The sequence below is a fragment of the Myripristis murdjan genome, chromosome 16 (genome assembly GCF_902150065.1).
Source record: "Myripristis murdjan chromosome 16, fMyrMur1.1, whole genome shotgun sequence".
NCBI lineage: Eukaryota > Metazoa > Chordata > Actinopteri > Holocentriformes > Holocentridae > Myripristis > Myripristis murdjan.
Window position 1 is genome coordinate 34,632,171 of NC_043995.1, and position 15,000 is coordinate 34,647,170.

General features: G+C 48.3%; 2 protein-coding genes across 2 annotated transcripts in view; both read left to right on the plus strand.

Moving 5' to 3' along the window:
* pnp4b (purine nucleoside phosphorylase 4b) overlaps positions 1-2,272 on the plus strand; it is a 9,226-nt gene extending 6,954 nt beyond the window's left edge. The window contains exons 6-7 of the mRNA XM_030071983.1: positions 1,953-2,032; positions 2,129-2,272. Coding sequence (XP_029927843.1) covers positions 1,953-2,032; positions 2,129-2,272 — 224 coding nt within the window. The remainder of the gene's footprint in view (positions 1-1,952; positions 2,033-2,128) is intronic.
* Positions 2,273-5,409: 3,137 nt separating this feature from the next.
* On the plus strand, positions 5,410-11,200 carry calb1 (calbindin 1). The gene is made up of 11 exons (XM_030071990.1): positions 5,410-5,488; positions 5,770-5,846; positions 6,902-6,976; positions 7,790-7,870; positions 7,945-8,001; positions 8,925-9,002; positions 9,103-9,158; positions 9,273-9,312; positions 9,861-9,914; positions 10,753-10,824; positions 11,090-11,200. The coding sequence occupies exons 1-11, from the start codon at positions 5,410-5,412 to the stop codon at positions 11,198-11,200; spliced, it is 780 nt and encodes a 259-aa protein (XP_029927850.1).
* Positions 11,201-15,000: the final 3,800 nt, after the last annotated feature.

The window sequence follows — 15,000 nt, forward strand, 5'->3', positions numbered from 1 at the left end:
GATGTTTGTTTGTTTGAAGGGACAGTCGAGGTTTTCCTGACTTTTCCACTGAAGCTGAAAGGCTTCAGGAGGGGCAGCTTCAAAAATTACAAAACAAAATCTGATATGAGAGTCTGGAAACTCCTGAGCTGGAAGAACACAACTGAGCAGCAATTAGTGAAACACACCGCGTGTGTGTGTGGGTGTGTGTGTGTGTGTGTGTGTTAATTGGTCTGCTGGGGTCACATGTCCCGGGGAGCCGCTGAATAATTGATGGTTGTGGCTCGTTAGTGGTCAGCAGGCAGAGCCGTGATTGGCTCACACTGTGACGGTAATGAGACGCTTCCTTCCTGTCAGCTGTGCCGCTTCCTCCGCAAACCGCTGAGGTTGTGATGTCATCATGCAGCAGGGGCCTCTGGGATCTGTAGTTTTGCTGAGTCGGCGTGTCAGCTGTAGGGTTTCTCCTCAGTGACATCATCAGCGCTGCTGATTGGCTGAATCAGAGTCGGAGTCCGGCTCCTGTTTCCAGATCAGCAGAACCGAGCCTCAGTCTGTGTTTGACAGCAGATCCTCCGTTCACATTTCAAAATAAAACACCCTAACCCTAACCCTAATTTCAAAATAAAACACCCTGTGCCCTCTCCCGGCCGTGTGCCCCGTCACCTCGCCCACACTGACCGCGTTCAGCTAAACCAAACACACACCTGCAGTCCTGGAGTCAGCCTCTCCATCGCCCCCTGCAGGTGGAGAAACGTTTTCTTTTGCAATGTCTCAGTATGTAGACCAACTTTGGTCTCAGCTGGTCTCAGATCAGCTGGTCTCAGATCAGATCTTAAACCCTTTTCAGGCTCTGGGTGCCTCAGGAAGTGTCTGTGATATGAGAATATATTTTTTTCAGATTAATGTTCAGATTAATTTGTGTTTCTGGGATTGAACTCACACATTCAAACAGCTCAGATTAAAGTGTGATGTTAAAATAATCACTCACACCTGCTCTCCTGTATTGAACTCTTTGAAACAGGAGAAAATTCATTTCATTTCTTCTTCAAAAAAAAAAAAAAGCATGAAAAAAGGCAATTCAACAAATGAACTAAAATTTCCTGCAACATTAGTAAAAAAGAAATAGCAGAAAAATTAAAAGCCAATCCCCTCCCCAGTTTCTTTTAGCAAAAATATTTGCAAACACCACCTAAAAAATTAAAGCTATTTTTAAAATGACAACAAAACAATATTTCTTATGATTAAAATGATCTGTTTAAAAGTCAGATCACTGATGCTGGATCAGTCTTCTGTTTTCATGTTTTGGCTTTGGGGTCCCTGAAGGCCCCTCCCATGCAGACAGATAGGAACGTCAGGAGAACCGATCCTTCAGTTCCACGTCGATGCCGCCGCCCAAAAACACGACGTGCATGTTTTCAGCGCCGCAGGTACCAGATGCTTTATTTAGATTTGAGGCGTTCAGGTGTGGCAGAAGAAGAGACAGACACACCTGAGCCTCGGCTCGTCCTGCAGCGAGAGGCGAGGATGGAAGGATCTTCATCAGGAGACGCTGAAAACTTCACAAAACAAAATATGCAAACAGTTTCCAGACAAAAGGAGGAAACTCCAACTGACAAGCCTCTTTCTGATTTCCATGTTTGTTTTCAATACTTACACATTCAACACATTGTTATTGATTTAATTATTTGTTTATTTATTTATTTGTTTGGAGGACCTGTCAGGCGCTGGTGTCTGACTCGGGCTCCCGGTCGCGTCCACAGGAATATTCCAGAATTTACAAACAGCTGAGCAGCGTAAACACACTCCACCTGTCCCGGCAGGCAGCCGACACCCAGCATGGGGAGAACAGAGTGTGTGTGTGTGTGTGTGTGTGTGTGTGTGTGTGTGTCGTTGTCAGTCTGTGTTTTATTTGACCTCAGAGAAGCTGCCTTGGATTGCGAGGCGTCTGATTGGCTGTGTGTTTGCTGATGCAGGCATGAGCACGGTTCCCGAGGTGACTGTTGCAAAGCATTGTGGGCTCAGAGTCTTCGGCCTCTCTCTCATCACCAACAAGGTGTGTTCTTCAGCTCAATCACGCGCTGTCATGGCCATGTCACCGTGATGTCACAGTGTCACACGGTAATGATGTCATGGTGATGTCACGCTGCAGGTCTCTCTGGACTACAGCAGGGAGGAGAAGGTGAACCATGAGGAGGTTCTGCAGATCAGCAAGATGAGAGCTGAAGTTCTGCAGAAGGTCGTGACCACGCTGATCTGCCGCTGCTCGCAGGACCAGAGCATCAACACACACTGACACTGGCCCCGCCCACCCATCGGCACTGGCCCCGCCCACCCAGAGCATCAACGCCCACAGACGCAGCATCACTGGCTTCCTGGAGGCGTGGCCTCCACTCGCCATCATGAACACAGAGGCTGATTTTATTTCCCTTGTGTGTGTGTGTGTGTGTGTGTGTGTGTGTCTGTGTGTGTGTGTGTGCGTGTGTGTCTGTGTGTGTGTGTGTGTGTGTGTGTGTGTGTGTGTGTGTCTGTGTGTGTGTGTGCGTGTGTGTCTGTGTGTGTGTGTGTGCACCCAACTGGAACTCAAAGAAATATTTACATGTTAAACTCATTTTGTCAAAATCTGTTTTTCAAAAGTAAAAAAAAATTAAAAATAAAAGCAGGTTGACTTGTGATTACAATAAAAAACATCAAATTGCACATCATCTCGTCACGTTCTGTCACGTTCTGTCACGTTCTGTCACTCCAGCTGAGACTGACAGGTTGATCCTGATTAAACAAACAGGAAGTGCCCCTCCCACCTCCCACCTGGCCTCAGGTTTCAGAGGCAGAGGAGGAGGCGGTGACAGTGCAGGACAGATTATGTCCACATGAACTGAAGCTGCATGAATGACAGAAACACCTTCCAAGGCCCAAACCATCACACCTGGACAGGTCGCCCTAACCCCAACCCCAACCCCAACCCTTACCTGGACAGGTCACCCCAACCCCAACCCTTACCTGGACAGGTCACCCTAACCCCAACCCCAACCCTTACCTGGACAGGTCACCCTAACCCCAACCCCAACCCCAACCCTTACCTGGACAGGTCACCCTAACCCCAACCCCAACCCTTACCTGGACAGGTCGCCGGTCCAGCACCAGACAGACAGACAGACACAGGAGAACATGCAAACTCCACGCAGGCAGGAGCCTGGCCCGCCAGCCGGGAATCGAACCCAGGACCTTCTCGCTGTGAGGCGACCGCTCCACTGTGCCACCCACCGTCATGATAAGATATGAGATTGTACCATATAAACACATAAATAAAAATATATCCAACAAATGACTTTGGGTTTTGTTCCTCAGGTTTTAAATCAAACTTCAAAACTTTTACAAAACGAGTAAATCAGATCAACCCAGTTTGGATTGGAGAATGAAACCACACAGAGCAGCGTTTCTGCTTTGAGTCACTCTCAGATTTTTAAAGAATATTTGTGTTTGAGTTCATAACCTGAAACACCTGCTGTCCTGTTCTGATTGGCCAGGCTGAGGCTGCTTCCTATTGGTCGGTGCACCAGGTGCTGACACACCTTTTATTTTTGTCACCAGCTGGTAATGAATCACCTTCCCTCCTCATGTCAACTTGTTCCATTAAGTTTCTGTTTGCTGTTGGAGCGATGACATCACAGGGCGAGGGGCCGCGGGGGGGCAGGGGTGACGAGGGCCCGCGGCCAACTTCCTGTTTGTGTGCCGGCAGGTGTGATGGGCAGCAGATGGAGCATTGCGTCGCTAGGCAACAGCAACACAAACTGACACACACACACACACACACACACACACACACACACACACACTGCAGAACCAGCATGTACTGATGTGGTATTTATATATGAACACTGATGAGTAAAATAGTAAAAAAAAAAAAAAAAAAACAACAGAAAATTAACTCAAAAACTCTAACAATTACTGGAAAATTACCAGAAAACAAAAGGACAAAGACAAAAGGAAAGAAAATTAGAAAAAAGTTACATTAAAATGAGCCTAAAAACAAATTAAATAAACAAACAAATAAGACTGTGTAATTTATTTATTTAATTAAATTATATATTAAAATTAATAAATCTGTGTTTAAATGCATTTAAACTGAAAGACCCTTGAGGCCCCGCAGGGACCCCGGACCACACTTTGAACACCCCTGCAGGCTCGCACAGGCTCCCTGTGCTAAAGAGCTTTTTACACCAGAAACAACAGAAAAATAGTTTCTCACAAGTTCAGGTGTTCTGCTGTCTTTTTTTTTTTTTTTTTCTCAAGTGTGCCATAGTCAGTTCTTTTTTTTTTTTTTTAATTGTGCAATATGACATTACAGAGACAAAACAGGACAGACAAACAAGGTGTGAACAAAAAAAACAACAGCAACAGCATGTGTGGTTTTGTGTGTGTGTGTGTGTGTGTGTGTGTGTGTGTGTGTGTGTGCGTGTGTGTGTGTGATTAGAGAGTATGAAAGTTATATAATAATAATAATAATAATAACAACAACTATGAAGAACATTAAAAGAAAGTAAAGGCAAAAAACAAAACAAAACAAAGCAGCAACACCACAATGCAAACTTATAATTTTTGCAATAATAATAGTAAGAATACTATCAATAACACTAATATTGAATACTAATAATGATAATAAGTAACAATAATGGTAATATGGAGAAAGGGTGGAGGAGGGGGGGAGGGGTCTTTAAATTTATATAATACCTCAGACCCCTACCAACCCGTACGGGACCAGCCTGCGGCCACCAACACCCCCAGCCCCCCCCATTTATTTATTTATTCATTTATTTATTTATGTATGTGTGAGATGTTCTGCTGTCTGACAGAGAGAGACAGGCAGAGAGACAGGCAGGCAGACAGAGAGGCAGGCAGACTGACAGACAGACAGGCAGACAGGCAGACAGACAGAGAGACAGGCAGACAGGCAGAGAGACAGACAGACTGACAGAGAGGCAGGCAGGCAGACAGAGAGGCAGGCAGACAGACAGGCAGGCAGGCAGACAGAGAGGCAGGCAGACAGACAGACAGACAGGCAGACAGAGAGACAGACAGACTGACAGAGAGGCAGGCAGGCAGACAGAGAGGCAGGCAGACAGACAGGCAGGCAGGCAGACAGAGAGGCAGGCAGACAGACAGGCAGGCAGGCAGACAGAGAGGCAGGCAGACAGACAGGCAGGCAGGCAGAGGTCTCAGGTCTCCTGTCGTGCGCGCTCCCGCCTGGAGCCGCGCTCCCGACCGGCTTTTATTCCCGAGCCGGCAGAGCAGAGAGGCAGAGACGCAGCAGAGCCCAAACCAAACAGACCTCCTGGACCCTCCTGGACCTCCTGGACCTCCTGGACCTCCTGGACCTCCTGGACCTCCTGGACCTCCTGGACCCTCCTGGACCCTCCTGGACCTCCTGCCGGCATGGCGAGCTCCTTCCTGCAGGGAGTGGAGATCTCTGCCTCGCAGTTCCTGGACATCTTCCAGCAGTACGACCACGATGGTAAACCAGCAGCCATGGCACCAGACCCAGACTCAGACCCAGACCCAGACCCAGACCCAGACCCAGACCCAGACCCAGACCCAGACCCAGATCCAGACCCAGACTCAGACCCAGACCCAGACTCAGACCCAGACTCAGACCCAGACCCAGACCCAGACCCAGACTCAGACCCAGACTCAGACCCAGACCCAGACCCAGACTCAGACCCAGATCCAGACCCAGACTGGACCAGGACCAGTTTGTTTGTTAGTTTCCAGACTGAAGCTGCTGGTGTTTTGCAGGTGATGGATACATCGAAGGCAAAGAGCTGCAGAGTTTCATTAGAGAACTTCAAGAGGCTCGAGAGCAGGCAGGACTGGTGAGTACACACACACACACACACTCACACACACACACACACACACACACACACACACACACACACACACACACACTTACTGTTATTATCATTATTATTGTTCTCTTCATGGAGGTGTAAATCTCAGTGTTCAGGCCAGACTAAATTTAATCCTTTAATGACTAAAACATTAATAATTTAATGAATAAAACTTTAATGATTTAATGCATAAAAATTTAATGATTTAATGGATGAAATGTTAATGTTATAATTAATAAAAATGAAAAGATGTAATGATGGTGAAGCTTCATGTTGGTTTCTTTTCTCTTCTGGAACTACAAATAGAAGAAATAAAGAAATATAAAATAAATGGTTATATAAATATAAGCAGTTAACAGATTCCAGCTTGTTTTGTTTGATTTGATCATTTTCATCCTCATTATTAATAACAGTGTGGAGGTTGTGGCGCTGCAACACCAGGTGGCGCTGCAAACCAAACCACACTGCACGCCTGCACCATCACAAGGCCTTACCCATAATGCAGCTGTGTTACTATGGCAGCCTGTGTCAATAAAGTCACTGAGTTGAATGGAAGTGAACTGGCTGGTCTGATGGTGTAAATAAAGGCTGTGATGTCACTGACAGGGTTCAGATGTTAACACAGCCGTCCATCACGGTGGGAGGGGCCTGTCTCTGATGGGCGTGGTCTCCTGTAGGGATGGTTTCCATGGCGACAGACAGTGGGTGGCTGGACAGTGTAATGAGAGTGACTCAGAGTGTAAAGCTGCAGTGGGCGAGGTCTGACCACTAGAGGGCGTCCACAGCACAAACAGAGCCACTCCTGCAGTTTCCTCTGGCGAGGAGCCATCTGACTCTCCAGGCCCCTGTCAGATTAACTTGGATTATTTTAGATTAGAAAATGTGGTGAAGCTACAGACATTTAGCCACAAGGTGGCGCTGCTTTATATCCTGTGGCATTTGATGGAACACGGTTGAAACAAAACATAAAGGGAAAACTAGATTTTCCTGCTGCTGTTCCTTTGAAGCTCTGAAGGAGCAGCTGTTGTCTGTTGCAGGATCTGACGCAGCAGATGAAGGAGTTTGTGGAGGAATCTGAGAAGAACGCAGGCAGGAGGATCGGACTCGTGGAGGTGAGCGCTCTTCCTAAAATCCACCAGACACATTCTCGATTTTAGCAGCCAACAAAGTTTTAAAAAAAGCATCAGACTCCAGATGCCGCTCGTTTCCTGCAGACCGGAGGAACATTTCCCAGCAGCAACGCTGGCGCCAGGGGGCGGAGCTCCAGGCTGCTCTGCTATTGGCTAGAGAGGAGAGATGATGTAGGGAAGCTCCGTCTTGCCGTTAGCCCTTTCAGATTCCTTGTGTTGATGAAATGTTGATGTGAAACGCAGTTCAGATAAAAGATGGAAAAGAAAGAAAAATGAGAGCCGCTCTGCGAGATGATTGGCTCCTGTGTCTGTGGCTCTGCCGTTTGTCCTAACATGGACACCGTACAAACAGCAAAGATCAGTATGAAGATGACACCTGACACCTGTCAGCCAGCAGAAACGTCCTGATTGGTTGATGGAAGTGACGGCAGACACGTTAGCTAGAGCAGCTGGTAGATCTGGAACATCTGGATCTGTCCTGTCTATTTCTTTGTCTGATCTGATTTCTTTGTTCCCAACGACTAAAGTGTTAAGAGGAGATTCACTCCTCGGCGTGGCGACTGAACACCGCGCTGCTCCTGCTCACCTTGTAAAAAATGTGCTCAGAAATGTTATTTCTCCAGAAACAAATGTCTAAAGGTCACGGATTATTTTGAAGGAATCAGGAAAACCCCATTAATTTGTCCCAAAGACGTGACAGAACAGCTTGACCCCTGAGGCCTCTGTGTGTCTGTGATGTCATCAGCGTGTGTTGTGCTGTTCAATGACCTTTGACCTTTGACCCGTGTCCTGCAGCTGGTGCAGATCCTGCCGGCGGAGGAGAACTTCCTGCTGTTCTTCAGGCAGCAGCTGCAGTCGTGCGCTGAGTTCATGCAGGTTCCTGCCGCCTCACAGCATCTCACAACCCACTTTTAAAACCAGCCGCGTCACTAAGACCCTGTTCTCTGCAGGCGTGGCGCCGCTACGACGCCGACCACAGCGGCTACATCGAGGCCGACGAGCTCAAGGTGAGAGGTGCATGCTGGGATTTGTAGTGTGGAAGGGTCTGTGACCCTGTGGACAGATGATCTCCTGCCTGTTATGAATCCCACCAGAGTTCTGGGCAAGACAGACCCACCTGTTTAAGGTTCTGGGAGGGCAAAGAGGTTTGAGGAGTGAAGAGGCTTCACTCGTGCCCAAATGTCTGGTCATGTGTCCTCAACCAGCAACAAGCAACAAGCAACAAGCAACAAGCAACAAGCAACAAGCAACAAGCAACAAGCAACAAGCAACAAGCTAGCTGCTGCCCATCGCAGAGCTCCTGTACATTTTCATTATCATTACTGTTATTAACAATATTAATAATAATGTTAGCTCTTCATACTGCAGGCAGAGCCCTGTCCCTCATATAAACTCAAAAAGAACAGATGTTGTGTGCATGTAGTGACTTCTCATTAAACGCCACGCTGACCTCAGATCAGCCCATCAAAACATCAGACTCTTGGACTTTTAGTGGAAAAATAATTTCTGTGTTGAGATCTTCTTATTTTTTCAGAAATGATGACAGAAGTAGCCAGAGAGTGAAGTGTCTCACCTCCGTCCCGTCTCCGGCGTTCCCCAGGTGGTGTGTTGTGTTGTGTTCAGGTGCAGCCGAGCAGCTCAGACAGACACACTCCGCCTCCTGGCTGCTTCCACATACAAATAATAAGAACAAAGCCCACAGCGCCCTCATCCTGCAGGATGTCGCTACTGCAGGAAAGGGCTGTGTCAGGGAGAGAGAGACAGGTGTGGGAGAGAGAGACAAGTGTCAGAAAACCAGACAGGTGTGGGAGAGAGAGAGACAAGTATAGAAGAGTGAGACAGGAGTGTCAGAGTGAGACAGGAGTGTCAGAGTGAGACAGGTGTGTCAGAGTGAGACAGGTGTGCAGTGACTTCCTGTCGTTGATCACAGAACTTCCTGAAGGATCTGCTGCTGAAGGCTCAGAGGTCGTACGACGACAGGAAGCTGGACGAGTACACAGCTGCCACCGTAAGTACTGCAATACTACTGCAGTAGTACTGCAGTAGAACTGTGGGCATACGGTACACAGAGCAGTAAATAAACTTTTTTTTCTGTTTTATTTTTCCAGTTGAAGATTTTTGACTCAAACGGAGATGGAAAGCTCTGTCTGGCAGAAATGGCCAGGTGGGTCAGAACTGGTCAGAACTGGTCTGAACTGGTCTAAGCTCATTTGTATTGGTCTGTACTACACTGGTCTGAACTGGTCTGAACTGGTCTGAAGTGGATTTTGTCTTGCAGGCTGCTGCCAGAGGAACAGAACTTCCTGCTCAGGTTTCAGGTCTGAGACAAAAACACACACACAAAACTGTCTCACTGCCTCTCTCTCTTTACCTGTCTGTCTCTCTTTCTCTTTACCTGTCTGTCTCTCTGTCTCTCTCTCTTTACCTGTCTGTCTCTCTCTCTCTCTCTCTCTGTCTCTCTCTCTCTCTCTCTCTCAGTTCAGTTCAGCTCGGGTCAAAGGTTACATTTCTAAAGCAAAATGTTAAATAAAAAGAAGAAAAGGTGAACTTTAGTCAGAGGACTTTTGGTATTTATTCATGCTGCACTTAGTTCCGGTGGCGCAGTCTGATTGGACGGGAGCTGTTGGGGCTGATAACCAGTGTAACAGCTGTTATGTATCCCTCCGCCTCACGAGGGTTCGGTAAAAACTGGTACAGATGAGGACAGACGAGTGTTTGAGTCCGGACTGAGCGCAGAGTGAGAGCTCTGCTTTTTCTCCAGCTCTTTGACCCTCTGGGTTCTGTTTCCTCAGGGAGGCTCAGTCTGACCGGGTCTCTCTCAACCTGTCTGTCTGCCTGTCTGTCTGCCTGTCTGTCTGTCTCTCAGGGAGTGAAGATGCAGAGGAAGGAGTTCAATAAAGTGTTTGAGCTCTATGACCGGGTACGATTTCTCTCCACCCGCCTTCGTTTTGTCACCTGTCACCTGTCACTGCCTGACATCACGTGTGTCACATCGTCACGTCTGTTACATCGTCACGTCTGTTACGTTTGTTACATCGTCACATCTGTTACATCGTCACATCTGTTACAACGTCACACCGTCACCGGTGTAACACACGACGGTGTAACGTGTGACGGTGTAACACGAGACATCGTCACGTCTGTAATGTCTGTCACATCTGTTACATTGTCACATCTGTTACATCGTCACGTCTGTAATGTCTGTCACATCTGTTACATCGTCACGTCTGTTACATCGTCATGTCTGTTTCATCATCACATCTGTTACATCGTCACGTCTGTTTCATCGTCGCGTGTGTTACATCGTCACGCCTACACGTGTGTTTTATCATCACATCTGTTACATCGTCATGTCTGTTACATCTGTTACATCATCACGTGTTACACCGTCATATCAATATCAATATCAATATATATCTTTATTTGTCCCCAATGGGGCAATTAGTTCCGCAACAAAGAGAGCACACACAACAAAAAATACAAACACGCATGACATAGAATCACTATCTGTTACATCGTCACGTCTGTTACAGCTGTTACATCGTCACATCTGTTACATCGTCACATCCGTTACATCGTCACGTCTGTTACATCGTCACATCTGTTACATCGTCACATCTGTTACATCATCACATCCGTTACATCGTCACGTGTGTTACATCGTCACGTCTGTTACATCGTCACGTCTGTTACATCATCACATGTGTTACATCGTCACGTGTTACATCGTCATGTGTGTTACGATGTTTGTGTTTCAGGATAAGAGCGGCTACATGGATGAGACGGAGCTTGACGCCTTGCTCAAAGATCTGTGTGACAAGAACAAGAAGGTCTGTATTTACACCCACACACACACACACACACACACCCACACACACACACACACACACGTTACAGGAATATCAGCAATATTTAATATTTTGGGATGTGAGCTACAAGTACAATCACAGTTTTGTTATTTTTCAAAATCAAACTTTCAGCACAACAACCGTGAACGCCACCTCGACACTTCATCTGGACATCTGTGTGTGTGTGTGTGTGTGTGTGTTCTGTAATGTGTGTGTGTGTGTGTGTGTGTGTGTGTGCGTGCAGCAGGCTCTGGAGCTGGACGACCTCCCACTCTACAGGTCGTCCATTATGGCGCTGGCGGACGGAGGGAAACTCTACAGGGCGGAGCTCGCTCTGATCCTCTGTGCCGATGACTGACAGGCCACGCCCACTCCCACAGCCACGCCCACATCCCCTCCTTCCTCCTCCCACCCCCCACACCTGCCACTTCCTGTCTCTTCCTTTCAAGCTCCTCCCACTTCCTGTCAGGTGTTCCCCAGTTATCCCAGTGAAGCTCTGAACTCCAGAGCTGTGTCCCAGTTCAGGGTCTGCCTCCTTCAAAGTCGGTTTGAAGGCCAGTTACGTCACAACGCTGCGCGAAGGCCCGTCCCAACTCATCCAGAGTCCAAGGATCCTTCAGATGCTCCTCCTCTTCAGCCGTTGGTGGCTGATTCGAGGACGCACCGCCACTATCCTCGGGCTCCCGTATCCCAAGATGCTTTGCGTGCTGCTGCTCAGTCTAAAAAAGTGAACTGAAATGGCGACGGCGGCATCTAAATTCAGATTTCACATTATAAAATATTCGGTTTTTACTCATTTGAACATCCAACACCATACATGTTAAACCCAAAGCCCTTTCTTTACTGTTCTGTCTGTCTGACGGAGAGAAACGTGATCTTTCTGTCTCCGGAGTTTGTTGTCATGGGAACGGCGGTTACCCGACCAGGAAGTACTCCGAAGGTTAGACCGTCCCATTTGGTTGACGGGGAGGACGCGTCGTCTGAAGTCCGGACGACGTCCGTCGTTCGAAGGATGCAGATCTTGAATTGGGACACAGCTTAGGATGTGTCACTTCCTGTTTTCAAGGCGTGTATAAAACAGGAAGTGACATCACGTGATGTCACAGCAACGGTGTGCGGATGCTGGAGTCAGTGGGCGGGGCTACAGAGCAGCAACTTTTTCAGTGAGAGAACAAACCACACTTTACGCGTTCATTAGTTACCATGGTTACCGAGTCTGTCCAGCAGCTGCACCGCGCCCAGCCAAACCATGCTAATGTTAGCCACATGCTAGCTTAACATGTACAGTCCCATTAATCAAACCATGCTAATGTTAGCCACATGCTAGCTTAACATGTACAGTCCCATTAATCAAACCATGCTAATGTTAGCCACATGCTAGCTTAACATGTACAGTCCCATTAATCAAACCATGCTAATGTTAGCCACATAGCCTGTAGCCTATCAAATATGAGTCCGTTAGCAGCAGACGTCTGGTCATGGTTCCGGTCATGGTTCCGGTCATGGTTCCGGTCACGGTCCTGGTCATGGTTCCGGTCATGGTTCCGGTCATGGTTCCGGTCATGGTTCCGGGCATGGTTCCGGTCATGGTTCCGGTCTGAGGTGAGACCCGTTCAGATCAGCTCACACGCTACTCAACAACGTGATGTCACTTCCTGTTTTCTCTGCAGCAGGGTTTGTTTGCAGGTTCTGCAGCTTCTATGTTTTGTTGAGTTCAGGTTCTGAAAGATCTTTATTTTCTGCGTGCCAGTGTTCTGTAGGTCTATGTTCTTCAGGATCACGGCTTGTTTATGGTGATGTTGTTCCACATTCTGCCAATGTGAGGTTCTGTAGGATCTTGTTTTGTGGAATGTTCTACAGGTTCTACAGTTTCTGCTGTACTGGGGTCTCAGTTCTTTACACTGAGGTTCTGTTTCCATGTGTTCTATGTTCTGCAGGGGCTAGATTCTGTATGGTATTTTTCTGCAGTGTCTATGTTCTGCTGGGTCCGGGTACTTTACACAAAGGTTCTGTAGTGTCTTGTTTAGGTATTGTTCTATAGGTTCTGGGCTTTGTATGTTCTATGTATGTGCACTGGCTAGGTTCATGATGATGTTCCCTATATTCTATGTTCTTCAGCATCTCAGTTGTCCACACTGAGGTTCTGTAGCAGCTGGGTGAAGTATGTAGAGTTTCTAGACGGTCTAGTTTCTGTAACCTGGAGTTCTATAGTATTTAGGTTTTAAATGTTCTGTGTTCTACAGGGGCTAGGTTCTCAATAATGTGGGTGAGTAGAGACTAGACTCTTCACACTGAGGTTCCGTAGCATGTAGCTTCTAAAATGTGAGGTCCTATAGGGTCTAGGTTGTGTACGTTCCGCATTCTGCAAGCTCTTAACACGGAGGTTCTATACAATTTAGGCTTGGTATGTTCTATGTTCTGCAGGGCCACAGTTCTCTACAATGAGGTTCTGTTGGAGTTAGGTTCTATAAGGTCTAGTTACTGCAACGTGATGTTCTGTAGGGTTTTGCTCCCTTGTGTTCTATGGGGTCTAGATTGTGTATAGTGAGGTTCTGTAGGGTGTAGGTTCTGCATCCTAAGGTTCTGAGTTGTGTTCTTCCTCAGCTACACAGCTGTGACCGTTCTGTCTCCTCAGTCCAAGAACATCTCCTGTAGGTCTCGTCCAATCACGGAGCTCCCTGCTGACCGCATCATCAGACGGGCCAAACTGACCAATCAGCTGTCAGTTCAGCTCGTTACCAGTCAGACTGTAAACCACAGAGCCAATCAAACGCTGTCTTAAATAAATAAATAAATGTCTTAATAAAACTGTCTCTATGGCCGTGGGCTGCTGTGTTTCTGAGGTTCCTGCACACATTAAACACAGACGCTGCACACGCCAGCGCCTCCCTGTGGACAGAGCGAGCGCTGCACACGCCAGCGCCTCCCTGTGGACAGAGCGAGCGCTGCACACGCCAGCGCCTCCCTGTGGACAGAGCGAGCGCTGCACACGCCAGCGCCTCCCTGTGGACAGAGCGAGCGCTGCAGCGGGACAGCGCCTCCCTGTGGACAGAGCGAGCGCTGCAGTGGGACAGCGCCTCCCTGTGGACAGAGCGAGTGCTGCAGTGGGACAGCGCCTCCCTGTGGACAGAGCGAGCGCTGCAGTGGGACAGCGCCTCCCTGTGGACAGAGCGAGCGCTGCAGCGGGACAGCGCCTCCCTGTGGACAGAGCGAGCGCTGCAGCGGGACAGCGCCTCCCTGTGGACAGAGCGAGCGCTGCAGCGGGACAGCGCCTCCCTGTGGACAGAGCGAGCGCTGCAGCGGGACAGCGCCTCCCTGTGGACAGAGCGAGCGCTGCAGTGGGACAGCGCCTCCCTGTGGACAGAGCGAGCGCTGCAGCGGGACAGCGCCTCCCTGTGGACAGAGCGAGCGCTGCAGTGGGACAGCGCTGAGGTGGATCTGAACCAGAAAACTCCAGTTTGGGCTAAAAAATGTTTGGACGGATGCAGAACACGTTCAGTATCCGGCATGCTGGTCCCGGCGCGCTGCAGGTGGATGAATATGGGAGGCAGTGATACGGTGGCCATTCTAGGACAGAAAGTAGTTCTACCAGTTGGAAGTGAGAGGGCTGGAAAAGAGCAGATCCCAAACAAAGATGTGCTGTTGAGCTTCCTTCCAAACATTTTTTAGCTTTTGGTCGCTGCTCAAACACAAAGGAGCAGTGACGGTGTGCCTGACAGCGCGCACACACACACACACACACACACACACACACACACAGACACACACACACACACAGACACACACACACACACACAGACACACACACACACACACACTGCCAGTTCATGAGCTGTTACCCTTTTGTGTGTTTTATTGTGAAACCACCAACAAACTTTTACATTTAAACAAATCGTTTGTGGTTATGGAATAAATCCAGGACAGCTCAGCTGTAAAAGGTGGAAACAAAACAGATGAAGGGGAACGTCAATAAAAGGTTCTACTGAAGAAGTGAGAACCCAAAAACAGATGTAGAGAGCAGTCCTGACGTTCTGCTGCTGACACCACAGGTCCCAGATCAGCCTCCTCCTGCAGAGCACCGGCCACAGAGCAGCGCTGCCCCCTGCTGGCTGGCTGGAGGAAGCACACAGGCTAAAATACAGATGCCAAAAAAACAAA

What these genes read in the sequence shown, in the direction of transcription:
- calb1 (XM_030071990.1), top strand. Translation starts at nt 5,410, where the DNA reads ATGGCGAGCTCCTTCCTGCAGGGAGTGGAGATCTCTGCCTCGCAGTTC. An exon ending in CCAGCAGTACGACCACGATG is followed by an intron (nt 5,489 to 5,769) that starts GTAAACCAGCAG and finishes GGTGTTTTGCAG; the next exon opens with GTGATGGATACATCGAAGGC. An exon ending in CTCGAGAGCAGGCAGGACTG is followed by an intron (nt 5,847 to 6,901) that starts GTGAGTACACAC and finishes TGTCTGTTGCAG; the next exon opens with GATCTGACGCAGCAGATGAA.